Source organism: Harpegnathos saltator, unplaced genomic scaffold (assembly GCF_003227715.2).
Source record: "Harpegnathos saltator strain DR-91 unplaced genomic scaffold, Hsal_v8.6 scaffold203, whole genome shotgun sequence".
NCBI lineage: Eukaryota > Metazoa > Arthropoda > Insecta > Hymenoptera > Formicidae > Harpegnathos > Harpegnathos saltator.
The window spans coordinates 668,171-694,388 of NW_020229988.1; the positions used below are offsets into that span (position 1 = coordinate 668,171).

The 26,218-nt window shown below is 40.8% G+C and overlaps 5 protein-coding genes across 6 annotated transcripts in view; 1 reads left to right on the plus strand and 4 right to left on the minus strand.

Annotated features, from left to right (window-relative positions):
* Positions 1–14,912, plus strand: part of LOC105189361 (1-phosphatidylinositol 4,5-bisphosphate phosphodiesterase) — an 18,099-nt gene extending 3,187 nt beyond the window's left edge. The window contains exons 2-20 of one of the 2 annotated variants that reach the window (XM_025298068.1): positions 5,173–5,227; positions 6,223–6,451; positions 6,564–6,623; positions 6,774–6,911; positions 7,571–7,650; positions 8,274–8,409; positions 8,495–8,595; positions 8,668–8,834; positions 9,031–9,241; positions 9,622–9,880; positions 10,181–10,378; positions 10,496–10,706; positions 10,822–10,979; positions 11,065–11,271; positions 11,540–11,912; positions 12,206–12,355; positions 12,429–12,606; positions 12,807–13,257; positions 13,989–14,912. In XM_025298068.1, coding sequence (XP_025153853.1) covers positions 6,281–6,451; positions 6,564–6,623; positions 6,774–6,911; positions 7,571–7,650; positions 8,274–8,409; positions 8,495–8,595; positions 8,668–8,834; positions 9,031–9,241; positions 9,622–9,880; positions 10,181–10,378; positions 10,496–10,706; positions 10,822–10,979; positions 11,065–11,271; positions 11,540–11,912; positions 12,206–12,355; positions 12,429–12,606; positions 12,807–13,257; positions 13,989–14,051 — 3,312 coding nt within the window. In that variant the 5' untranslated portion in view covers positions 5,173–5,227; positions 6,223–6,280 and the 3' untranslated portion in view covers positions 14,052–14,912. Of the gene's footprint in view, positions 1–5,172; positions 5,228–6,222; positions 6,452–6,563; positions 6,624–6,773; positions 6,912–7,570; positions 7,651–8,273; positions 8,410–8,494; positions 8,596–8,667; positions 8,835–9,030; positions 9,242–9,621; positions 9,881–10,180; positions 10,385–10,495; positions 10,707–10,821; positions 10,980–11,064; positions 11,272–11,539; positions 11,913–12,205; positions 12,356–12,428; positions 12,607–12,806; positions 13,258–13,988 lie in introns of both variants that reach the window. The other variant, XM_011151415.3, reaches the window with a different exon arrangement.
* Positions 14,913–15,821: 909 nt separating this feature from the next.
* LOC105189362 (uncharacterized) lies at positions 15,822–17,029 on the minus strand. Its single transcript, XM_011151419.3, has 3 exons — positions 16,943–17,029; positions 16,234–16,507; positions 15,822–16,118 (listed from the first exon to the last, which is right to left on the minus strand). Exons 1-3 carry the CDS (start codon positions 17,003–17,005, stop codon positions 16,018–16,020), a joined length of 438 nt encoding a protein of 145 aa, XP_011149721.2. The 5' UTR covers positions 17,006–17,029; the 3' UTR covers positions 15,822–16,017.
* An 874-nt stretch (positions 17,030–17,903) lies between these two features.
* Positions 17,904–19,485, minus strand: LOC105189380 (repetitive proline-rich cell wall protein 1). The gene is made up of 2 exons (XM_011151439.2): positions 19,416–19,485; positions 17,904–19,039 (listed from the first exon to the last, which is right to left on the minus strand). The coding sequence occupies exons 1-2, from the start codon at positions 19,428–19,430 to the stop codon at positions 18,362–18,364; spliced, it is 693 nt and encodes a 230-aa protein (XP_011149741.1). The 5' UTR covers positions 19,431–19,485; the 3' UTR covers positions 17,904–18,361.
* Positions 19,486–20,185: 700 nt separating this feature from the next.
* Positions 20,186–21,491, minus strand: LOC105189363 (mantle protein). The gene is made up of 3 exons (XM_011151420.3): positions 21,399–21,491; positions 20,564–20,845; positions 20,186–20,470 (listed from the first exon to the last, which is right to left on the minus strand). Exons 1-3 carry the CDS (start codon positions 21,408–21,410, stop codon positions 20,327–20,329), a joined length of 438 nt encoding a protein of 145 aa, XP_011149722.1. The 5' UTR covers positions 21,411–21,491; the 3' UTR covers positions 20,186–20,326.
* Positions 21,492–22,377: 886 nt separating this feature from the next.
* On the minus strand, positions 22,378–25,498 carry LOC105189364 (MAGE-like protein 2). The gene is made up of 4 exons (XM_011151421.3): positions 25,433–25,498; positions 24,923–25,046; positions 24,529–24,698; positions 22,378–24,302 (listed from the first exon to the last, which is right to left on the minus strand). Exons 1-4 carry the CDS (start codon positions 25,442–25,444, stop codon positions 24,162–24,164), a joined length of 447 nt encoding a protein of 148 aa, XP_011149723.1. The 5' UTR covers positions 25,445–25,498; the 3' UTR covers positions 22,378–24,161.
* Between the last annotated feature and the right edge of the window lie 720 nt (positions 25,499–26,218).

Below are 26,218 nucleotides of genomic sequence, written 5' to 3' on the forward strand. Positions count from 1 at the left end.
GGAATAGATATATTATTCAATTTTAAACGAATAAAAGCAATGAAGAAAAACACGATTACACATTTAACAATTCACACGTATACATGTAATATAAATATATCGTCGGGTCATAACTCCCTCATTTACTTCCATTCTTTCTAAAGTGGGCATTAGATGTATTAAGCGATTGAACGGTCAATGTCGCGGCGGAGTAATTCAATCTCTCAAGTACCGGAAATTGTATAATTATTGATCTATACACCCCAGGTAATTGGATTATTTACTTCGTGTGGCAAATGCGACTGTCAAACTTTATATCTTTATCAAATATCTTTGTTTTTGTCTTTTTATCAGTTGCCGATTATCTTGGCTCGAACAGGTTTTTAGCTCGTATCGAAACTTTCCGTGCTGAAATAATAGCTGTAAGCTATTATAATAATAATTGACTATTAGCGATTGACAAACAGCAAATTTTCTCCTCATCGGAAATACGACAATTATATGAAATAGCTTTCATTTCCAATATAATAAAACAAATTTAAGTTGCATAAATAAATATTATAAAACAGAAGAAGAAGGCAACATGAGAAACAATATTGTCCTTGTAACGGATAATTATTGTAACGTGTTGCGTGATATTGCGCGTGATAGACACGATAAAAATATATTCATCCAGCTAATAGCTGAAATTAATATTCGATAACAAATTGACACGCCTATTATTGCACGTGTATTATATTATACGCGCAAATTTACACACGTGAGTCATTAAAATTTTTGCAAATTAGTCTTCGTAATTGCATTATATTCTTGGAAAAACTAACGCTGTTATGTGCAATAATTATAGGTAATTAGGCGATATTATATATCGCTGGAAATTTCCTGAGGCTGTTGGTAGGAAGATTATAAAATACAGAAACATATACAGAGCGTATCAGGTGATTGTGAGTACACGCGCGTAAAGATACTCGCAACGTGACGCGCTTGGCATAAAAGAATCGTATAATGCGATGTCTTGAGTTAATATTCTGCACGATGGTAAGTAAGTAACAAGCGCCCGTAAAGATAGGAGAAAATTCGAAATGAAACGCAAATATTTCCATGGTTTCGAAAGGAGGTCGCGAGTCATAGGTTCCTTGTTTTACGTGATGAGACCGTGTTGCATAATTTCTCCACAACGATGCTAATAAATCATTCTCTAGCTCGAAGAACGAATTACACAACGCGCTTGTAAACCATTTATATGGATTCATGAGCGGATAATTTCCTCAACTATAAGCGTACGATACAGCGAAATTAACATATTGACATGGAATATTCGCCGCTATTTTCACGAGCGTCGCTTCTCGGCTATCATTCCCAAGTATTTTATTTAGATGATAATTCACCGTTATCCCGCGATAATTAATATCGCTACTCGACGCCTGATTATAATAGTACGAATGCCATTGCAATCAGGTCGATTCCTTATTCTTCTTATTCGCAATTTTCATTCTCGCTTACCATCTCAATGCTTTCAATGCTTCGTTAACGAGCCGGTAGAGTGCGATGGGAAGTCACGATAGTTATAACGCGCCGTTAATGCGGTCGGTTCGTGGGAATACTCGGCCTGGCAGGCGCTAGGAATGTCTTCGTCGTGCCGAAGAGTAGAGGCACGAGACACACATTATATTTTCGTAGCGTTCGTCTCTGTTTATGCTATCCGTAAATATATACGACGTTTACATAAGTTGACTATAAAACGTTACTTCTGGACCACTTTTTGTGCGAGGTGATTTTTCTTAAAAAAAAAATTTCCTCTTAAACAATCTATTTTCAAAGAAATCTCATTTTTAATCATTTTTTAGTGATTTAAGGATGATAGATTATAGGATGGTTAGTTTTTTTTAAGAATAGTTATCTCCCACAAGTGGTCCAAAAGTAATATTTTATAGTCCACAGATACGCTCCGTATACCTTACGTATCTGTACTGTTCATATCGGTGGCCGATAACGCACGTTGTACGAGCGACTACTTTGCGATATCCCGGTGTTCTGAAGCTCACGAAGAAAACTCATGACACGTCGACTTGATCATTCCTTTTCGTCTGCCGTGAGGATGGGAGAGTTGAGCTAAACTACAGTAGAGTTAAACTACATATTAGGTACATATTTGAATATTATGCCAAAACTTTATCGACAAGTTTGTCTGTCATACTGAAGATATGTAGCTTCTTGTTTATGCAGTTGATTGCATATTAACCGCAATTTAAAACGTTATGCGAAAGGAAGTAGGAAAGTCGATTTGCTTCTATCTGCATTAAATTTTGCTGAACGCATACACACGCACACAAACGCACCGATATCCTTATTAATCAGTATCACGCGAAACAGTGACGAAACCGCGACAGTCACCTGATCATTTATAGAAGCAACTCTGTGATAGTAACTCGGATTCTTCCTCCATGAAACTAATGGCAACGATAAATGACTTGATGTCTATCAAGAGAAAAAAGTGGCTGCGAGGATGTGGTTTAATTCTCGGAAATTGTGGTTAATGTCGCAAATGGACGATTTAGCAGGATTGTGCATTCGCCTCCAGAATATTTATACATTTACCTTTCCCAACGTAAACCCGTTACAAAATATAATTCTACCATATTTTTTCTCCATTTTTTTTTGTGGCAGGTTACATTATTTCTTATTCTTTGTATCGAAAAATAATATTTTTACGTATCTAATACTACAGTACGAAGTTTTTATGTGGGTCATGCGAGTTGATAATAAAGTATACGATTTATTATCAAAACGTGGTCCGTTTTATTTCATGTTTTCCCTTATTTTTCTCACATGACCTTTAGTCTTTCTGGTAACTTTACGATTATTATTACTGTACGTATCGTGTTGCCAATACAGTAAGATAGAATTTATAACCTTCACGTATTTTTATACTGAAACTGTTGTTGTATATTTTCAACTTTATTTGAAATCCAGAAGCTTCGATTCTTAGAGAATCAATTTTATTTCCAAGTCAAAGGATTAAGAAAGGGATACAATATTGCCAGATTTTTTAAAAGTACATGTAATGTATTCTTCCTAGACTACATTCCGATGATGATTATAGCACAAAAAATGCAAACATAATGAGTAATTTTCAAAATTTATAAAACTTGATATGCCACCCGTAAAAGTTATAATTACTCAAGAATTGACAAAACAAGTTGATAATATTATCATCACAGATGCATATTAAATAACAGTTTATTTATTGCAGTTTTTCATTACGGAGAATTCCAGTGGAAATAAATTTTCTATCAAGCAACCAACGTTATTTTTTACGAGCCGACGAGACCTTTTTGCTAGCTTTTTGCAAGCATTTTTATGGCTGCGCTTAAAAATGTGTACTTAATCGTGAGTGCCTTTTCGTGTTGGTATACAATATACATGTGCGAAATATGGCATTCGACAGCTTCCATATTTCCTAGTGTACCAATTAAGATAACTTACGATAAAGCTTGTGTCACATCCGTTGACGATATTGATACCAATAGTATTTGTGGTAAAAGTTTTCGATAAAATAATGCATAATTGTAAAGTATTATATTATACAATAAAAAAATACACAGAGTATCCGGTCGGTTATATTAGATATCAATAAAAAGAAATAAATAATAACGAAAAGATTTTTATTTCTGACCGTAAAAATGCATTGAATTATAAGCTATGCTTTTTATGTGTTCAAAGCACAGATATTAAACTCATACTTTCAATTAATCGGTTCACATTTACTTAACGTTGAAGATGTCGTATGTTGAGGTTACGATATTTACGTAAACGATCGAAGCTGTTAAAAGACGCACTAGAATGGCTTTTACGTAAACAACAAAATGCCATGTCAGCTATTAATAAAAATCTTAGAAACGATGCGTCACTCGATGTTTTTCGCCATCCTTTGTAATTACTTTAATGTGTTTTCAATTTGCATAATGTGATAATATTTTTAATCAGTGGCAAAGTAATCGGATTATTACTTGTTTTATTAACTATAAACATCTCAACGTTGGGACATTTGGAAAATTATTAAAAAACATGTTATCCTTCTACAAGTAATAATAAGAGGAGAGGTGCACGTGCGTTATAATTAAGGCGTGTCACTAAGCGAATAAACTCGATGAAAAGAGGTCATTATATGGATTTTACGCTTCACTCTCTTTCCCTCTTCCCCTCCCCCTTCCCTCTCCCACTCTCTCTCTCTCTCTCTCTCTCTCTCTCTCTCTCTCTCTCTCTCTCTCTCTCTCTCTCTCTCTCTCTTATACGTTACGTAATATATAACACACCATTACATAAATCTATCATAATTATATAAAGATATTGATTGAGTCATTTAATCGAGAAGCGAAACCTATTCCGGAGAGAGAGACATGTGTCTGTTCATAAATATAATTAACACATTAGTTAATAGAATGGAATGGCGCAAGAAGAGTAACTATGCGGAAAAGGAGCGCTGCCTGACGTTCTCCATTAATAACGCGTAATTGGACATCTTTTGACCTCTACATCATTCTGAGAAAAACTCGAGCGTGGAGAGGAGATAAATTTCATTTCCAGAAAATCTCCACGAATTGTGCATTGTACAATTGAATATTGTTTTTGTTTATTTTTAATATAACGTTTTTCTCACATCAATAATTGGAAAAGTATTTGTAATATTTGCAATTTTTATTCGAAATGTGACGTACTAATTTGTGAAATGTAAATCGTCATGTACGGAATTTTTAATTAGATTATCTAAAATCTATAGAGATAATGGTATCCTGCGTTCTACTTTTAGATATTTACTGAAATATTTAATTCTCGTATGGCGGATGTACGTCATTGATCGTATACGACGTATAACCTATCGTTATTTTAATCACAATCATAACTTATTTCGCAAATGGTCTCGACTTGGAAGGTTGTACGTGCTTTATTCATTCTGCATGCAGTTAATAAAATCAATGGCTGCAGATTTATTTAAACGTAACAGATATGTTTTATTAAGTATCGGAAAATGCAGCGGGAGTTACATCTTCGTCTCGTAATGAGTATTTTCGTAATAAAATTGTTAATAGCGTCCACTTTCCAAGCGAGATTCGTATCATCAAAAATACATGACAGGCAGCAACTTTTAATTAAAAAATTGTCTCAAAGTTTACCTAATTCTTTCCGTTGCAGGCGCAGCCGCGAATTAAAATGAGCAAATCAACCCGGAAGAGACGTTCTTAACATTGTAAGTATTGTACTGCTGTCGCTGTTGATAAATATTCCCGTTCGTAATCTATCGCGCGCGAGATAGCGTCGTGCAGACATTGTGCAGTTGCAACAAAACCCTTCCTGGCCACGACTAGCTTCGCTTGACAACTTTTCGTGTGCTTCGTCCCATATTGGCGCAAGTTTACCACAAAGGTTAATCGGTGCAACGATGCTAGAAGGTTCTTTGTAGCGTGACGAACTATCGATTATCCAAAATCTGTGACATCCGCTATTAAACGAAAAGAAAAAGCCGATGATTGAAGCAAAACGTTCTTTTACGAGTGCTTGATTCTTAAGCAGACGCGATCTTACCGCGAGTAACACGCACATGAGCTCTGGCGATAAATTCGATATAGCGTCAGTCATTCTAAACTTCCGTGCGGTAACTATAGTGAACATCACACGTTTTAATCTGCACTAAAGGCATTTTATTTTAAGGTCTTTTATTTTTAACACCAGTAGGTATCTCACGCTGCTGCCCCGCGAGGAAGAGACTCTGTCGTTTCATTCATTAAACTCAGGCACCTCTTTCTTTTTCTCTTGTCGAGGAAAAGTAGTTTCGCTGTATGCGATTTAGTGCAACCAAAGGCGATGGGGTCTATCTCAACCCCATTCGCGATTCGACCCGGTGTGGATCGCTTGTGACAATTATTATTTATGGAAAATTCGGGTTATCCTCAGTCAAGATCGGTGTGAGTAAGGCTTATAAATAGACGTTGAGTAAACATCGAGATGCGTAAACTGGAACATTTACGACATTGCGTAGAAGCTCATAGTTCGGCCGAATACGCAATCCTAATTCATTGACGTGCGATTTACGATCTGTCGAGTACGAGGCATAAATGTCGATCTTCAGCGGCTTTGATACGAAGCAGATACCTTTCGAGATACATTTCGTGCTATCGAGTGTAAAGAAGGCGGTCCGAGGAAGCGGTTCGACGCTTTCAACGCGACACTGGTACTTGTTGACAGAACCGGGAAACGCCGTATCTGGGCTGACTTTGCCGGAAGTCGGCGGAACGCCGCGGAGATGACGAAGAAGTTCGAGTTCAACTGGCAGATCGAGGTGCCGGAAGCGCTCCGTAACGGTTGCATTTTCGATCGCTGGACGGAGGAAAAGGACAACACGGAAATCGAGTTGAATTGTCTGTTCAAGGTCGACGAATACGGCTTCTTCATCTATTGGCAGAGCGAGGGGAAGGTGAGCTTTCCTTCTGCTGTATCCGCTCTTTTGTTCATTTCGACAATGGAGCGAGGTACTCATGAATTCTGAATGGACGCTTTCGTTCTCTTCTTATGTCTCATCTCCGCAGGATGGCGACGTGTTGGAGCTGTGTCAAGTGAGCGACATTAGGGCCGGGGGGATCCCGAAGGTAAGTGAATTGTTTCATTGCTCCGAAATGTGATGACGGAGCTTGAAGTCGCCGAGGCTGGTCGTAATCGTCTTCCTAGAAGCCTCGCCACGATTTATACACCGTTCTTCGTTTTCGTCTCGAAAACTTAAAGATACGCATTTCAAACAGGACCCAAAATTGTACGACAAGCTGCTTAGCAAGCACGGCGAACAATTAGAAGAGAAAAGTCTCACCATCTGTTCCGGTGTCGATTACACCAACATCAATTATCAGCATGTCGTGTGTCCGGATTCCGCCACAGCCAAGGTAACACGCGCGAACGCTGATTGCGATAATGACGGAAACGTGCTGTTATGCACATGTCATTAGACTTATCGATCAAGTAAAATATCGGCTGTCTGATACGACAACATGTAACGTTCAGAATTACCGCTGTTGCTGTTGCTGGAACGAACGCCCTGTAGCCACTCTTGGCGTGACTCCGGTGTAATCACGTGAACGCGAATCACGATTACGCTCAGCACGAAACTTTTCGGCTGTTATCGTTGATACCGATCGCGTTATTAATAAACGTCTCTTTCACTACGTCGCTTACTTTTACGCGTGTCATTGTCAGGGAAATTTCATCATTGGCTGCCGTGTCGGCAAGTGATACGGAAGTGGGTTGAACTCATTTCGACGTCGTCAGTACAATGGAATTATCTGTCAATTCATTTGTTCGTTTATTCCGTAGACTCGTTGCAACACTTTTTCTTTCCCATAGTCAATTTATTATTCATTATCTCAACAAGCAGCAATCGGCTTATCTACGCTAAAACATTACAATAGCGACGACTGGCGATATTTACCGCCGACTTGTGCGACTTAACGTTATATATCCTCGCCGTGACGCAATTTAATGCATTTCCTCGCGCGTTCCGTAAAAAGAACAAATTATATTATGTCACTTCTGTATGTCGTCACAGGTATGGTTGGATGGCGTTCGATCGATCACGCACAACGTCAAAGCGAACAACGTTTGCCCGCTCACGTGTCTGAAGAAACAGTGAGTTTGCCAATGCATATACGTATGCATCTGTGTGTATATACGCTTGCACTAACGTTTGTAAACAATAGCACTGTGTATCCCCCTACGCGGAATAATTATCCTCTAATGTACCACACCGACGTATGCGCATTGCTCTTTTTTCTTAAGATCTGACGTAAAAGGTATTATTTTCTGGCTTGTTCGATTTAATCTCTGACACTGCATATCACTGCACGCGTTAGAGGAGCCGTCACGTCATTAATAATTATAGACTGTTAATAATTAATAGTTAATAATAATTATTGGCTATCGCGACGATCAATTGTAATCGGACGTTAACATTAATTACTAGTAGTTAAACGTACAAAATAAGATTGTGCCCTCATGAACGTAACATAAATGTCACTTAAAGTGTCATTCTTTTTTCGAGTCTCGACTTGAATGGATCTATTTTTAAGTGGCCTTTTAATAAATGATCGCGTTGTATCGAAATAACTTGACAGAGCCTGCGAATGCGATACGCCGTTGAACGAAAGTTGACAAAAATATACGTTACCGATCTTTATCTGTATGTTAAAATGAACTCGTCGAATGAAACAAACTGGATGAGGATAAGAAGCTCTATCTTTGTGCTATTTCAGCTGGATGCGACTTAGGATGTTGGTAGATCCTAACGGAAAAGTTCCGGTGAAAGTGGTCGCGCGAACTTTCGCATCCGGCAAAACGGAAAAGCTAGTTTATCAGTGTCTCTCTGACTTAGGCCTACCTAGCGGAAAGGTATTTTGACAATCATCTTGATAAATTAGCAGTTAGGCATTTCTATCCACTGCGAGAACGCTGAAAATGCTTTTCGTATGCCCAGAACGACGTGATAGAACCCGACGATTTCACATTCGACGCGTTCTACGCGTTGTATCACAAAATATGTCCGAGGAACGACATAGAGGAATTGTTTCAATCCATGTGAGTACACGCGTCGGAGATGCGAGACGTCTCAAGGGCTTCCTCGATGTGTATCTCTCTGAAAAATTGCAGAACACAGGGTAAAGCCGACACGATTAATCTGGAGCAACTGATTACCTTCCTCAACGAGAAGCAGAGAGATCCGACCCTGAACGAAATTCTCTATCCCCTCTATGATGAGAAGCGGGCGATGGAGATCATCAATGATTACGAGCAGAACGAAGTTGCGCGCAATGAAAGTAAGGGCTTTATGAATAAATCGCGCTTCACTTCTCGGCGGAACGTTTCTCGGCCTTGTTTGTCTTTTCCTTCCTTTATCACGCATACGTGAGGGAAGTGAGTTGTTTCCCATATACATTTCGCTCGCTCCTTTATTTTCATAAGGACATTACTGAAATGTCGCAAACATTTCGACGGACGTGATCGCGATTTCAGAAACGATGACGAGAGACGGCTTCATAAGATACCTGATGTCCGACGAGAACGCACCGGTTTTTCTCGACAGACTGGACGTTTATATGGATATGGACCAGTCGTTGGCGCACTACTATATCAATTCGAGTCACAACACGTACCTGAGCGGCCGACAATTTGGCGGGAGGAGCAGCGTCGAAATGTACAGACAAGTTCTACTAGCCGGATGCAGGTAAAGTGTGTTATTGCATCCGCGCGCAGAGGATGGAAACAATGATCACACGCCGATCTTCGATGTTTATATCCTGGTGCGATCGTCAATAACTGGTGAATATTTATAGCCAAGGCGATTGCGCCAGATCGCCCGCGTCTATATTTGAATATGTGTAATATTATATCTCGACATGAAATCGATCACCGACTTCCTTATTCGGTTATTGATTAGCTTGCGCGCGTCTTCATAATAACGTGAAGAGGCAAAAGTGATGAAATGTTTCTCGTGTACTTTTACGGAGATAACGTATTTAGACAATCACAAATATTACCTACACGCTGTTGTTAGCTGACGCGACCACTACCTCTGCTCTTTTTGTTTCCGATCCAAATTTAAAGATGCGTCGAATTGGATTGTTGGGACGGCAAAGGGGAAGACGAGGAACCAATAATCACTCACGGCAAAGCCATGTGCACTGATATTCTATTCAAAGACGTTATATACGCAGTTAGAGACACGGCCTTCGTTACATCGGAATATCCAGTGATTCTCAGTTTTGAAAATCACTGTAGCAAGAAGCAGCAATACAAGTTGGCCAAGTACTGTGACGAGATACTGGGTGATCTGTTGTTGAAGGAGCCACTGAAGGAATATCCGGTAGGTTAACATCGCAGATATTGTAAAATATTTCGTGACAGAGCCATTGCTTCTGCAGAGAAAGCAAAACACGCGATTCGCCAGCTCGCGTAATTATTAATAAATAAACGTTTCCTCATTTTCCGGCCGATCGAAACGCATCGAATCAGCCTAACAGATACGAATGTACTCGACGCTCGTAAATAATGCTTCGCGTCAGCTCGCGCACCCACGCTTACGATAAATCGATCGTGACAAAATCGTGCGACTCTTTCGAGCCGCATATGGTTTTAAGTGCACTCACGAGTATCACTAAAACAGCTGGAGCCAGGAGTACCGTTGCCGCCGCCCAGTATGCTGAAGCGCAAGATTCTTATTAAGAACAAGCGCCTAAAGCCCGAGGTCGAGAAGCAGGAGTTGGAGCTCTTTAAGCAAGGTCAATTCGTGATTGAGGACGAGGTCAAGGAAGACGCCAGCGCGCCGCCATCCGTCGCCGCAGTCGTCGTAGAACAGCAACCGGTAAAGGTAACTTTCATCATAATCCTCAGATTGGGAATGGTAGTGCCCCTTCACTCTTAACCAAATCGGGTGGCCGCTGTTCCTACGTTGAAAAACGACCGTGTCTTCTCTCTTCAGGAAGATAATTCTGTCGTCGATGTGGTAACGTCGGTAGTGACCGGCATTCAGCAACAGCAATCTGGCAGTGGCCCAGCTGGTCTCGGCGAAAGTATAGAGCTAGTGGCGGCTTTGCCTTATACCGGAAGCACCACCAATGTGCACCCGTGGCTGTCCTCCATGGTCAACTATGCACAACCCATCAAGTTCCCCGGCTTCGATGTTGCCGAACGTAAGCGAAATCTAAGTCTCTACAGTTTGAAATGAAATTCAACATGTCATGGTATTTGTCTCAGCCACTACAGCTCGCGGTCGAACGCGCGATTCAAAGCGGATTGCCATTTCAGAGAAAAATCTTCATCACAATATGTCTTCCTTCGCGGAAACGGCTGGCCTGAACTACTTGAAAACGTCGGCCATCGAGTTCGTGAATTATAACAAACGGCAGATGAGCAGAATTTACCCGAAAGGCACACGAGCTGACTCTTCCAATTACATGCCGCAAGTAAGTAAGCTCGTGGAGCTTGTTGCAATTTGTGCTACTACGGACACAAAGGCAAGTCTCGGGATGATCGATCGTCGTGAAACAGGTCTTCTGGAACGCTGGTTGCCAAATGGTGTCGCTGAACTTCCAGACCGCGGATTTGCCCATGCAACTGAATCAAGGCAAGTTCGAGTACAACGGCTCTTCGGGTTATTTGTTAAAGCCGGATTTCATGAGACGCGCCGACAGGAGCTTCGATCCTTTCGCCGAGAGCCCCGTGGACGGAGTGATCGCCACGCAATGCAGTGTTCAAGTACGTTCTTCCTCTCGACGACAATCCAAATATTTCTGTGGACTCGATATCACGCGTTAAGATACATTCATGTGTGTTTAAGGAAAGAAAAGTATCATACAGGATGTGATCAATTTTGCGACTCGTGTCTATTTTGTTTGCCGACAAAACATTATTAAATTGTGCACTTTTGGGTGAATTGCACTCGTGAAAGTTGAAGAGAGAGTTTACTTGAGAAATCCGCTTTAATGATCTCTTTATTGATGTATTTGCTCCAACATTGCAACAGGTAATAGCCGGTCAGTTCTTATCAGACAAGAAAGTTGGAACTTATGTGGAGGTCGAAATGTACGGCCTGCCGACCGATACGATACGTAAGGAATTCCGCACCAGAGTGGTTCCCGCCAACGGATTGAACCCCGTCTATAACGAAGAGCCTTTCCTCTTTAGGAAAGTCGTCCTACCGGATTTGGCTGCTTTGAGATTCGCGGTATACGATGAATCGAACGGTAAACTGCTGGGGCAAAGAATTGTTCCTTTGGACGGCTTGCAGGCCGGATATCGACATATTGCGTTGCGAACTGAAGCTAATTTTCCCATGTCTCTGCCTATGCTGTTTTGTAACATCGACATCAAGATCTACGTGCCGGACGGTTTTCAAGGTACGATCGATGTTGCATATCTCAGTTACGTTTTAATCGCGCGATTAAATAAATTTATGATATTCCTATCTGGGGATATAAGATGCATCTCGCAGGATATATCGTGTGATTTCAGCCTCGGAAACTTCAGCCTTTTTTTCATCAAAATGTCCTGTATATATCTGACGTTATCTTCTTTTAAAAATATAAATTTACAGTTTTAAAAATCTTAATCGAATTTCAAACGTGATATATTAATTAGGCAGTAATTTGATTGTACGCTATGTCCAAAACTATTGAAATTTTTATTCCAGAATTTATGGACGCCTTGACGGCGCCGCGAGCGATTAGAAAGACCGAGAGTATGTCGCAGAATAAAATGCGCGGCTTGGGGATCGAAGAGAGCAATAGCAAAAACAACGTGGACGCGGTAGCGCCTCATCACCACGAAGCCAAACCAAGAGGTAAATTGCAATAAGCCGAGATTGCCCATTGAACAGTGGAATCCGTACTTAGATATCGTTTTGTTTCTTGCAGAAGAAATGAAGTTTGATCCGATCAACTTGGATACTCTGAGACAAGAGAAAAGTTACCAAAAAGTATTACGGAAACAACAAAAAGAGTTGGAGTCGCTGAGAAAGAGGCAGCATAAAGAGAAGCTCACGGTTCAGAAGCAACACTACGTTGCCATAGAGAAGATTATTAAAGGAAAAAAGTTGGTAATCCCTGAACAATTTGTCTTTGACTCTCACTTTTCTTTTACATCTTTTTTTTTCAAAAGCGTTTGTCGAATTATCAAATAATTAATATTGATTTTGACATGGACTTTCCAAACAAACTGAAGCAAAACTACCGATACTGACGAGGTTGAGAGAAATGTGGATTTTTTGCTGATAAATAATAAAATTGTTGCAGCAAAGCGGAGATTTCCAGGGACTCGATCGTTCGCCGCGCCGTCACCGAACAGACCGCTCAATGGTCTCGTCTGGCCGACAGACAACGGCGAGAGGAACGCGATCTTGTCCGCGGACACCTGGAGGAACGACGGGCGCAACTGTGCAAATTGTGCGCGACAGCGCAAGTGGCGCAACAGAAGCAACTGACCGCGCGGCACGAGCGCGAGATTAAGGAAATGAATGCGCGGCAGGCGAGAATGTCGGTGGAAAGCATGAGGGAGGTGATGAATGATAAGACTCTGAAGACGCGAGGAATCAAGGAGGGCAGGCTTAGAGAAAAACAGCAGAACAACACAAAAAAGTTCATGGAGGAGCGCAAAGTCGCTCAGATGATTCAGAACAGGGAAAAAGAGAAACTCAAAGTGATCCATGAGAAACAATTGGAAGAGCTGCAGAAGGATATGAATGCGGTAAGGCAGCAGACCCTCGCCAGACTAAAATTTTTTCCGGTAGTATAGCCTCAGGGAACTTGTACAGACGAGTATACCATGTATATTGTTTGCATTATCATAGCCTGTAAACTTATGCATATACAACTGGCGAGTTGACATTCATCATTAATTAACCTTTATATATCAAGACTGATATTTTCGACATAATATTTACATTGTTATTGTTAAGTCGCTTGTTGAAGAATTATGAGGAATTTAAACACCATCAACTTTTATTTTGACGATAGATGTTGAGAATCTCGAATGTATGTATTAACCGATAAATTAATCATGTTATATCAAATTTTATTGGAAGATTTAAGTTAAATTATTATATGTTTCTTGTTTTATATAAAAGCAAACTTAATATTTGTTTCTTAAACCCATAAATCTTATTTTATTTATTGTGTGTTTCTCTTCTTTATATAATTATATTTTATATATATAATGTTCCCTTAATAAACATTTTTCTAAAGTATTATTTTTTATTTCATTTTTCCTATAATTTACTATATATTTTACATAAGGTAAAACAAGCAAATAATAATACAGTTCAATTGAAGCCATTTTTTTATTTTTATATATCAGTCTTCTTAATAACAAGATAAAAAATAATCGATCGTTATGAGAACTGGATTCATCTGTTAATATTAATTTACTTCATCACATAATAATACATTTATTTTTCAAGTTGATGACGACTTTTCCAGATAATGGATATGTACAAGGACGAGGGGATGGAACTGGAACCTAAGACTGAATTCTATGTGTAACGAGTGTCAACCGAGTTTCTCCGCAACTCTCCTCCGTAGCAGGAATGCGCTACGAAAACGAGGACTCTTTTCAGACAATTTACTATTATCGTTAATTATACTTGGAATTGGGATCAAGCTTCGTTAGCTATCATTCTCGTATCTGCCGACAAATGTCGCGCGTTGTGAGAAGCAGAGACAAACGAGCAACCACACTAACGTTTCTAATTCATTCAACCGAGTATTTTTTTATATATAAACAGACATCTCGTGTCTCCATATTGTCCGAGTACCTAGACTATTGAGGGAGTCAATAAAATTTTAAAAAGTGATCTCTAGTCAAGTATTAGGTATATATTCGTATATAAAAAAAATATATATATATACATATATTACGATCGGGATTGATCAAACGATGAAAAAGATTCGCCGCCCGATAAACGTCGAGGTAAATATTTTTCGATTGTTAACACTATTGTCGAAGTCTATCGAAGAGGAGAATGTGTACGTATGTGTGTGTGTGTGTGTGTGTGTGTGTGTGTATGCGTGTGTGTGTTCGCGTGTGTGAGTCTGTTGTCTATATTTGCGAGTCGATGCCTAATTCCGAGAGGAAATTTTTCGCTGTTATCGTAACGATTCCTAGACTACACACACTTTGAATTGAGAGACGCTCTCACGATCGGACTTGACCGATAATTTTCGTGACTGCTGATCATGATTAGTGGTAATGATTAAATACTAAGTATTAGAGAGTTAGAATCTCGAGATCGTACGATTTTCAGCCATGATTGTAAGGAGCGCCCTTCGGCAGGGCGACGCTCTCGCACGAATGTGGTCACATAGGGTTGTAAATAAAGATTAAACGAGAGCCTAGCACAATGATTACTACGTTGTTGTTTTCATTATAATAATGTTATTTACATAAATTATTATATATCATCCTATACATATACATATATATATATATATATATCTATATTGGATATAAGAGAGCAAGACGAAATAAAAAAAATGCAAATCACATTCGCACTTCCCTTCTTTTATGCTAATTCGCGGATAGTAATTGGTATATCAAAGAGAAAACAATTAATTTCTATATAACTAGAACATTACAAGCGCGCGCTACACGCGCGCCATTATAGCTTATTCATATTAAAGTTTAGAATAAATATTATAAATCATAACAATAATCCCTGTAGTGTAATATAAGTTTAATAATATCCGACTTCAACATACGATGTATTAGGTGCATACAGTTTGAAATTCCAAGACATATTTTCGGCATAGTAACACATAACCGTATAACTAATGAATTTCGAGGTTTAACATTTCTATTCTAGACCATTTTAAGTTCATCTTCAGATGCTATATGCATCATTCTATTGGCTAAAAAGCATTTGAAGATTAATTCAAGACGGTCCTGAATATAGAAGCTGATTCCCCCTTCCCTCCTCGTCACTCCTCCCTCCCTCTCCCTCTTCTCCTCTCTCCCTCTTCCCCTTCTCCCTGCCTGTTTCTCTCCATCACTCTATCACTTTCCCTCATTCTTTCTTTTTCCCTCACTCTTTCTTTCTCTTTAACTCTCACCCTCCCTCTCTCTGTCTCGCTCTCGCTCGCTCTCTCTCGCTCTCGCTCGCTCTCTCTCCCTGTCTCTCCCTGTCTCTCCCTGTCTCTTCCTATCTCTTCCTGTCTCTCCCTGTCTCTCCCTGTCTCTCCCTGCCTCTCCCTGTCTCTCCCTGCCTCTCCCTGTCTCTCCCTATCTCTCCCTATCTCTCCCTGTCTCTCCCTGTCTCTCCCTGTCTCTCCCTGTCACTCCCTGTCTCTCCCTGTCTTATTAAAAGGATTACCTAGCAACATACCCAGAGTAGATTTGTACAATTCCTGAGATTTTTATTGTGCGTCAATTTTAATCATTACACATTAACCAATAGAAATAATGGAAAGGAGTAATAATGCTCCGCCGAGCGTAATATCTTTTAAATTATTTTCATAAATGATATTTATAATTGTGTTCATCGTCATGGTGATCGAAATAGTGCTCGAGTGCGTCGGATTTGAGCTCGCCAACGATAAATTCCTCATAAGGCGCTGAAAGAAACGCGTCAAATTATTCGTAATTCCTTCTTAACGATATTTTTCACTCAGTTTTAACACGAAAGAAAAATGTGCAAATTATATTTTATACGCCTTTCGATTGCGATACCTGAATCGGCTACATCGATGTGATCTATATCATTTTGAGGCTCTTCAATCGGGACGATCACTGCCTGGTGGTATGCGTGCATCAGATCTTGAACCTCCGCTTGGTCCACGTAGTTTGTGGGCACTAGTATACTGTCGTGATTGTCAATCTGCACGTTTTGATAACTGCTCGCACCATGGCCGTGGTAAACCGCTCGAAAATTCGGAAAATGCACATCATCCACTCCCCTTGTTAATCTTTTCGCCCCGCAGACAGCGACCAGCAAAAAGTACAACTGGAACGTAACAAATTGAGATTCGTCATGAAGAAATCTCGCATCCTTTGAAATTTTTACGTTGTCCATGCTAAAGGCTAAATGATTTTTAATTCGCATACATCTCTTTGCATTAGATTTGCTCCATTTGATCGATTCGACGTTGAACGTTAATATATACAAACGCAGTGGCAAGCTGTAACGCTTTAATAGGAATAAGTAAGTTTATTTTTGTGCTCACTTCTCGTTGCGATTCGTAGAGAAAAAAAGAATAGAGGATGGCTTAAATTTTGCGATTCCATCATTCGTGGATAAATTGAGTGCAAATCGAAAAATAGCCATATTCGATTCGAAACGCGTTCGATCATTTCGATGAATGAGAATGGAATAGACTTTGAACGAAGAATCGTTTCATGAATTGAAGTCCCACTTTTTAAAATTCCAACATTCACTCACGCAGTATCTCATAATGAATCCACTTCGAACGCTCGGTCGGTTCCACTGAAGGCGTCTTCTCATGGTCCCCTATTTTATACAACGGTAGCCGTGGAACGTTACGCAAGTTCATGTGAATATTATGCACCGCGGACGGATGTTTACAATCGTGTTTCATGGTGTAGATCCTCGCGTGGACGCGATACAGCGCGCTTGTACGTGGGTATGGGAAAATCGGCAGGTTACGCCCGCAAGCGTGCACGTGTGTGCTATTTCAAAACGACGAGATACTTCGCCATTTCATTGTCGAGTTGTGCAATCGGTCGAGCGGTGTCGTGTATATGTGTGACGAAACTACAATTCTTCGAAATCCTCGAGAATGGGTTGTTAAGCTCGCTGTCGTCGGATCTACAATTCATTTTAGTATCAGCCCGTGTGGTTAATTTTCGCACAATCGACGCGCTTATATTCCGGTTTTATTAAAGCGGCAAACATATATTTAACTCACGGAGAAGAAAATAGCCATATAATGAAAGTACAAAATTAAATACTTACCTATCCGCCAATGTACTCGGCCTGAACATAATGCGCTGAAGCGAAATGATATTATCGATGATGATAATAATAATCTGTCCTTTAAGAAATCGTTACTCACATTCCGTCATCGCTTTTACTTGAATTACAGCGTTTCAAGACGGTTTCATAAACTACGAATGTTACATGTTCCACAATACCTGGGAAAATTCGCTAGGGTAAGAGCAACGGAGTAAAGTATAAGTAATAACGAACAATAGACCGTAAAAATAGAAGAGATATGATTGCAGTTTTAGCAATTAGATAAAAAAATATCCAAATAGTTTAGCAATAGTTTTTTTTACGAATCATTAACCTTATGATGAAATAATTAAGAATATTATACCAGCATAAAGCTTATTTATTTCCAAACTTACAAAACGCATAAAGAATAACATCATGACCGACTTTGATCACACAAAAATCCAAGTTCCGTGTGTATGAGCTGAGAGATCTTTGACGAGTCGCAATTGTAGGTAAAATTAATTACGGGGCATGATTTGTAAGGAATCAGTTCGATGATGATGGATTGAAAAGGACACGATTTTATTGCATACTTTACATTAATTTTGCATCGAATCCGATACGATACGTCTCTTTTTTCATTTTGGTAACCGATATTCTCATATTAATAAGCGAAGTTCGAGAGATGTGGCGCAATACAAATGATTATACTTTTCCATTGCGATTTTTCACATACGATCTGTAATTTTGCATCTCGTATCTACTTTACTATCAGCTCACAGAGTGCGGATCGATGGAAGTCGGCGGTGTTGCGTGCCAATCATTTACCTTCGACGCGTTTCGGGGCTTGTGTGTTCGGGCAAGCCCCTCGTACGTCGATATCTGCGTTAACGTGCGATCGATTTACACACAATGAGGCTTAACTATAACGGAATTATGTACGGGCGGCGGGGCATACACAGGCGGCGTGTGAACCACGGGCTTTACGTAGGACACGTGCGGCGTTGGCAGCTGCAGCACTTTCGGCGCGGCGTATTGGATAGGTGCGTGAACCAGTGGCTTCTGGTAGACGACAGGCGCGACGGGGGCCTCGTACTTCTTCACGAATATCTTCGGCATTACGTCATGGTACATGGGACTCTGATACGTGGGTGCATAGTACAACGGCTTCTGGTAGACTGGCGCGTAGGGCAGCATGGGTTTCTCGTAGATTGGCATCGCGGGCTTGATATACGAGGCCGATTGGTGCAGCGTTTGGTAATTCAGCACTGGAGTCACCGGCTTTACATACGAAATCACCGGTTTCGACACCACGGAGGTGTAAGAGGGCTGAGAGTACTGGAAATGAGCCAAGGGCTGGACGCCCAACTCCTTTTTCAGGTAGGTCTGCTGGACATAGGGCTTCACGTAAACGGGCGGCGGTGAGAAAGCGGGAACATGCGGGTAGACCGGTCCGCAAGGCTGGTGAGCCTCTCTTTTCACCTTCATCGAGATGTCCGATATTTTATCCAGCAGCGATTCGCTTGTCATGTCCATCCCGGCCTCCGAGCTCACCGTCGACAGCCATATCAAGCATAGTACCTGAAGACATGTAAAGGTTTGATTGTTAAAGGATTCGTGAGAAAGACACTCGCTGAATTGAAATGAGAGAGAGAGAGAGAGAGAGAGAGAGAGAGAGAAACTAAAGAGCAAGTTTACGTTTTGAGATGAAATGTACGAGAAACGAAGAATCATCTTTTTCTTATAGGATGCAATGAGCCTGCAATTGTTTTCTTCAAATTCTATTTAATATTGAATAATAACATGTACGAGATATAAGTGAAAGATGGTGGTTTGTCGATAAATTTAGTTTTAGCCTATTTGAGGCACCAAAATGCTAAAACAAGTCTGGAACTAGACGTTCGAAAATGGAGAAGATATCACCCCTACTCATTCTCCCGGCGTGATATCGGCTTACCAATATTCTGAACATTTTCCTGCTATTTCTGGGGTCGTGCTAGATGACCAATAGATCGGGAGTCGTGGACCAAACTAGAGGCGCGTCGCTCGCAGTCCTCGGTTTTATAAACTTTTGCTCCACTTAGAGAGGGCAGGTTTCTTGCTCGACGAGCCGAAGTCGCGAATGTGATTCCCTTAAGCGGTGTAAAAAGCAGTCGCCAGGCCTATGATGCAACTGCTCGCGCCCCGGTATTTCCTGAATAAATTCTGCAGCGGCGCAAGAGGCTGCACCTTGGGCATGGCACGACACGTTACGTCGCGTTGACATTATTCGTCGTCATTTACCACTGACATGGTGGACATGCCAGGTCGCCGACACAACTGGGAGCCCGCAACGCGACAGATCGCTCGGGGCGTCGCCCGTGGGAACAGCGGTGCCCGTAATTTACGGTGATTACGGATGCATTCTCGGTTTGACAAAAAATCAGACACGCCTGATGTATTTACTACGTGCTAGTCGCGGGCGCGCGTTTAATCGCTACCGGGGCGAAATTCGCTCGAGACCGTAAATCGTGGACGTGATTTGGGCATTTTTAACAGACCATGCGGCGGTTGACAGCCATGCGATTATCCGACCGAAAAACCTGCTGCGCAGGTTAAGAATCTCTCGTTGGAAGCACTTGCTTAAGCATCCCGTGCTTCGATTCATTCGATTCGTACAGTCGACGCGCTGCTCGCTCGTGGGAAGGCGGTGATTAGAGATCGCGTGTACGCAAAAGAATGATTTATTTAGACAAACATAACATTACACGTACAACAACGAACTATGTACAGACATCACAACGCTTACGATCTACCGTTGCTCTCTCGCGTGTAGCTCTGTCGCTATTTTTGGCATAAAGTACTGAAGAGAGTCCAGGCCTGTCGGGATCAATGTTTCCAGCCGTGTCCTGAGCTCTGGTGGTGGAAAACATGCTTGTACACCGGCACGTGAACTGGATATGGCTTGGGTATCGGTACTGGAAAGTGCTTCTCCACCGTCACCGGGTACGGTTTCTCCACGACGTACGGTACCTGCGGGGAACATGAGGACAAAGTTAAAAATTGCAATTTTCCAAAATATCGTCACGATGATATTTCACATTTTTCCGGTTTGTTAACAAGAACCTTTTTCTCGACGATGTACGGCTCTGGCTTTTCCACGGGTATTTCGACATGTTTGACCACCTCCACGGGGACCGGGTGTGGGACTGCGACATGAACCTCATACGGCTGAGGTATCGGAATCTTAATTTGCTGAGGCACCGGAACCGGGACCGGATGCGGGATTGGTATCGCGTATTTCTTGTAAATCGGTATCTCCACAGGTTTCGACGTCTCGTGATATGTGGTGCTGCCGTGCTCCTCCTCGTAGGAACCCCACACCATGGCCACCATGGTGACTAATATCTGCAAAGACAAGTGTTATCGTTAAACTTGAGAACTTTGTCATCACGGCAAATACTAATCACTTTCTCCGCGATTATTTCTGTACTCTTCTTCTGGCAATAGTTTCACGACACAGTTATCCAGCCCAACGCGCGGATAACTCGCTCCTCTTAGCCGTCTTAGCGAGCCATATTCGGAATGGTGTCGCGCAAAGCGTAAGCAATTTCGTAATAAATAACTAATTGCAACCTTGCCATATTTACACCGGCTTAATTGTGACATTACCTTTCATGAGAAAAATGAGATCTGTTTTTCTCATTTTTACACGAGGGATTAAGTAGAGTGAAGGCTTAATTGGTTATAAATGCAAGCGTATGATTGTCGTCCACCATAAAAGAAACATTCGTGTCTACAAAGAGCATCTAGCTGCGTACTGACTTTAACTACAATCTCTCTCGTTCTCGCTTTTAATTTAGAAGTCTAACGTATACAACGACGTGAGAATCGAGATTAAAAGCACGTGCAGTGATACTCCAGGTCACTCGATCTAAGGTTTCTTTCGAAAAGTACTCACAAACAGTCTCATGGTCTTTGAGCCCGCGCGACGAGAAGAAACTGCACTTGCCGTGACAATCAGTTATTGCGATATCTGTCCGTGGAGCGCGCAACAGATTCTATGATACTTTCAAAGTCACGGTCAACTCTTTATATACCGAGACTACTTTCTCCCTTCTCCTCATTACGTTGACTCCAACTGGCCTCTGTGTGCAGCTGCACGCCTGTACATGTAAGCGCCGGCTGCGTATGTCTGCATGGATACAACGACAATCTCGAGAGCGTTCCAGCCTCCAATCTTCCTGACATTCACTAACTTTAGAATGCGCAAACTAAATGACCAAAACCACATGTTAGGTGAATAAATTGTGGTATACTCGCACACCTAGAATCCCTGGCTAGATAACAAGCTATCTGCTGTTTATTAATTATTCCCGTCATGTTCTTGGCTATCGCACATGCAGACAAACAGTTACGTTGTTACGGCGGTAGCACACGTCGTAGAGCGTAGCAGTAACGACGAAGTAATCGTTTCTAATTAGCACCGTCGCGCCAGTCTTGGATACCATAACGGAACTATATTTGACGAGCATATATCTTCTCAGAAATTACTAATTGCACGTGTTGATAAAATGACTCTCCGTATAGCGTGCGCAAATATAAATATTATGCAGTATAAAGTATTAACTGAAAAGAATTGGACACCAAGATTGATAAAATCCAATTCTTCAAGTTGAAGTTAAAATCAAATTAGAAATGAACAATAAAAGAATCAAATAAAAAAAGCAGATTCCTGTTTTTCCTTTTGTATTTTGTTGGGTAGATCTTTATTTAGATACGATTTCCGATAACTGTCTAAAATAAACAGGAGATTCATTATGGATACATATCAGGGAGAATTATTGGACTGAATTTGATTTAAAAGTCAGATGTGAAAGAAGAAAACATATAGCGTATAAAGAAAATTTTTTATTCTCGTTCTTTGTGAGGCAAGTAATATGTAACGTAATTTTGAATTACACACTGTTTAATGAAACAGTCCTAAATTTTTACAACGATTTAGACGTATCAGTCATCGCTAAAATTTTTACGATACCACAGTGACTTACTCTTCTCATTGATCACCACCTGTATATAAATATATATATATATATATATATACACATGTATATACATGTATCATACGAAGATTATTCTTCCTCTCATGAAGCAGGCAATAAGACGGTTCTCAGGTTTCAGGAGAGAGAGTCTCCGGCGCTGGCGCATGCAATCGTTTTTCCGACATCGTCCGTTCTTTCACGATCATGGCGAGTTGCGTGTATCGACGAAAGACAAAGATAAAAGATCAGAATAAGTGTGGTAATGTCATGGTCTAGTTTGCTTGTTCAACAATCTGTGAATAAACGTTGCATGATTGCTATTCACCGAAATTCCAACACTCATGCGGCTGAGGAAACGTCATACAGGTCTACCGCTATATCGATAACGACGAGAAGAGCGCAACATTAATAAATTAACATCATTTTACATATAACGAGCTGCTTTTTTGCTCGCGTTCACATAAATAACAATGAAACGACAACGCGGATTTCTTTTCGGAGCGTTTCGCGCTTCGCCGCGAGCGACGCGGAATAACAAGGTAGTTTTCACGGACGATAAGCAAGCGGATGTTCGGTATTTGCCACCAATCTCTAGGGACAAAGAATGCTGTCTGCACCGCATGCAAAAAATATTTCGTAAGCATCGCGACTCGTCGACGATCGGGAAAAGCATCCGCGGATTTCCAGCGCGGATCGCCGCGGATATGCCCGCTGCGATATCGATTTATGAAAGGCATCGAGGGTGTGGTTGCACGACGGCAACGGCGGCAGCGAGAGGGAGTGAGACTGATCTGAAGATTTAAATCGCGCACGATGCTATCCGTATCGCCGAGCGGAACAGTGAAAGTACATCCCAAGTAAAAGTGGTTTCACACGTTGGTGTAAGAACAAGAACGCGCGCACCGCGCTCATTATGGCGAATCGAGATCGCGCACAACTCCTCCGGATCAGCGGCCGGTTTCTTTCTTCTAGCCGATCGTAATCGTGTCCTCGACGAAGAAACGAAATAGCAGATTACACACACACGCGCATATTTTTTCTTTCTCTGTACCGGCTCTTTGTGCAGGTGCAGGAAGAAGTCACGCGGAATCTATACGAGAGCGATACGAAAGTTTCGTGTTATTTGCGATCATTACGTCGCTCAGACTCCGGAGCTTCCGCTTCTCCAACGTTTTTTACACGGATAGCTGAGTACGAATAATGTGATACGTCATGCATAGTGGCACGTCCGATATAGTGCCATTATGTTTACGTATCACGACTTATTGTGACGCGTTCCCTCCAACTCAACTGACGTCTCAATCGGCGAGCGATACGACACTTTTAATGAAAATCGTTTATTAACAAACGCTTAAAAACGAGTAGATATTTCACAGGGAACCTATCAAAACTTAACAACGGTGAAGAAAACGGATAACAAATTATCTACATGGCGACAGATTGATAGATTGACGAGCCTGAAGTCAAGCTCTCCAGCACACGCTATTACAACATTTCTCGGTCAACGATAAATCTTTGAGAGGCGATTATATAATTATTTAAATGATTTTGCGGAAGCGGATTCTTCTAGTAGTAGCTTCGCAAGAAATTTCTGTTAATGTATGATCGTTCCGGCCAAAATCGAGTTATCCAGGCTAGACTTGTCGGCGCGCAAACGATTTTGATCTAATGATTGAAAAATTTCAATGCCATCCTTTACCCTTGGATGTATAGTGAACCACGTGTTTGTATATCGGAACGTGAACAGGATAGGGTTTTGCCACTGGCACGGGGAATTTCTTCTCTACGTAGACAGGGTATGGCTTCTCGACGATGTAAGGCACCTGCGAAACGAATAAAAAATTACACATAGGATGTACACTGTTTGGTGACACTGAGAGTTATCATTTTAGAAAGAAGACAGAATTGATATATTCGTGTTAACACAGCTTGTAATCGTCTGCGTCGTAAAAGCGACATTGACTCCACTTCTGCGTTACACAGCATAGGTTTAGAACAGAATAAATAGAGTAAAGAGATATTGGAAATTGAGATGACGACTAAACTTACTTGCTTCTCTACAATGACAGGCTCAGGCTTCTCAATGGGAATCTCGACGTGTTTCACTACTTCGACCGGATACGGATGAGGAATTTCAATTGGTACTTTATAAGGTTGAGGCACTGGTATTCTAATCTCCTTTGGCACTTCGACGGGCACGGGATGCGGAATAGGTATCGCTGAAACAAGATGTAAAATTACATATCCTTTTACACACACAAAGCTTTTAGATTTAACGTATTTCATTTTCGACATAAGTATGAAAATACAGAATGTTATTTATATTTCCAGCAATTTTTTAACTAGGGCGTATAAATACAAAGGAACTGTCCAATATAATATAAAGGAATGGGCCAGCGAGATGAATAAATTCAAATTAATGTTTCACGAAATATTAGCTCACCGTATTTCTTGATTATCGGTATCTCCACGGGCTTTGTTTTCTCTTCGTACGTCGAACCACCATGATCCTCTTCAAAGCCAGCGAACGCTATGCCGCTAAACGACACGAGACCCAACAAGATGATCTGCAATTTCAAATTGCTTATCGCTCTGTATCTGTATGGTATCGGAAATTTTCAGATGCTAATGTTCACACAATAATATTGCAACTTAAAAAATATTGGAAAATTTCTACTAATTTCGCATGTGTGTGTGTGTGTGTTGACAATCCCTAAAATACAAATACATATATAATAACTAAAATAAATAATAAAGAAAAGAAATATATATTTCTCCAATTTCTAAGAATAATTTTGATTCTCAAAATATTTAAACACGTCATGTTATCAAATAATTTCCAATTGATTTAATTCAATTCGTCCGTCTTAAACTACCACTTTGTTTCGTTAAATAAAGTAACACTATTTGACACAAAATAACACATATGTCGCATATAACGTCCGGATCTTACAATTTGACTCATGTCGATACTCTACAGAGAAGGGCTAATGATAGTGCAAACACGTGGAATCGAGCGTTGAGTGACCAAGTAGCTTAAAGATCCAGCTTATATACTTCAATTCCACCACCTTTCACTAATATCCTGCGATTGAGTTCCGTTCTTTCCAGGATATAGCGCACTATATTTCACATCGCGCAGCATTGTTCGCCTGAAGAGGACTCTACGCTTTATTGTAGTAATCAATATGGGAAGATTACTATATTCAGTCACGCACATATACGTGCAGGAGATTTTCCTTTAATTGCGTCGTGTTTTTGCCGGGAAGTAGAAGTAGATCATCATAGTAGAAATTAATTATACATGTTGCAATCTGCAAAACTAGTAGTTGCTATTGTACGACACATGCGTTTTTATTGTCGAATTAAGGAACGTTTACTGCCGCTTCTAATTCTTTTTGTGTGATAAACACGGTAGTACAACGCAATTAACAGAATGAAACAAGCATCTCAAGAGAGTCTTCCGGGTTTCGTTATATATCCATACTCGGGAAAGGCAAACAACTGTGCAAACCGTAAGATACCCTGGAGCGAATGAAAATTATAAAGGTACATACGGGCAACCGCAAACGCGCATGGTGTGTTCCGTTTACCGGAAGTGAAGGCTTCGTGCATGCGCTATCCCAAAGATATGCTGATATAATTTCAACAGGGTGATCGTAAATTAAATTACATGCATACGACTGTGAATACGAATTTGTGCGAGTGAACTGAGCGAGATGATTCGGTCGTTACTCGG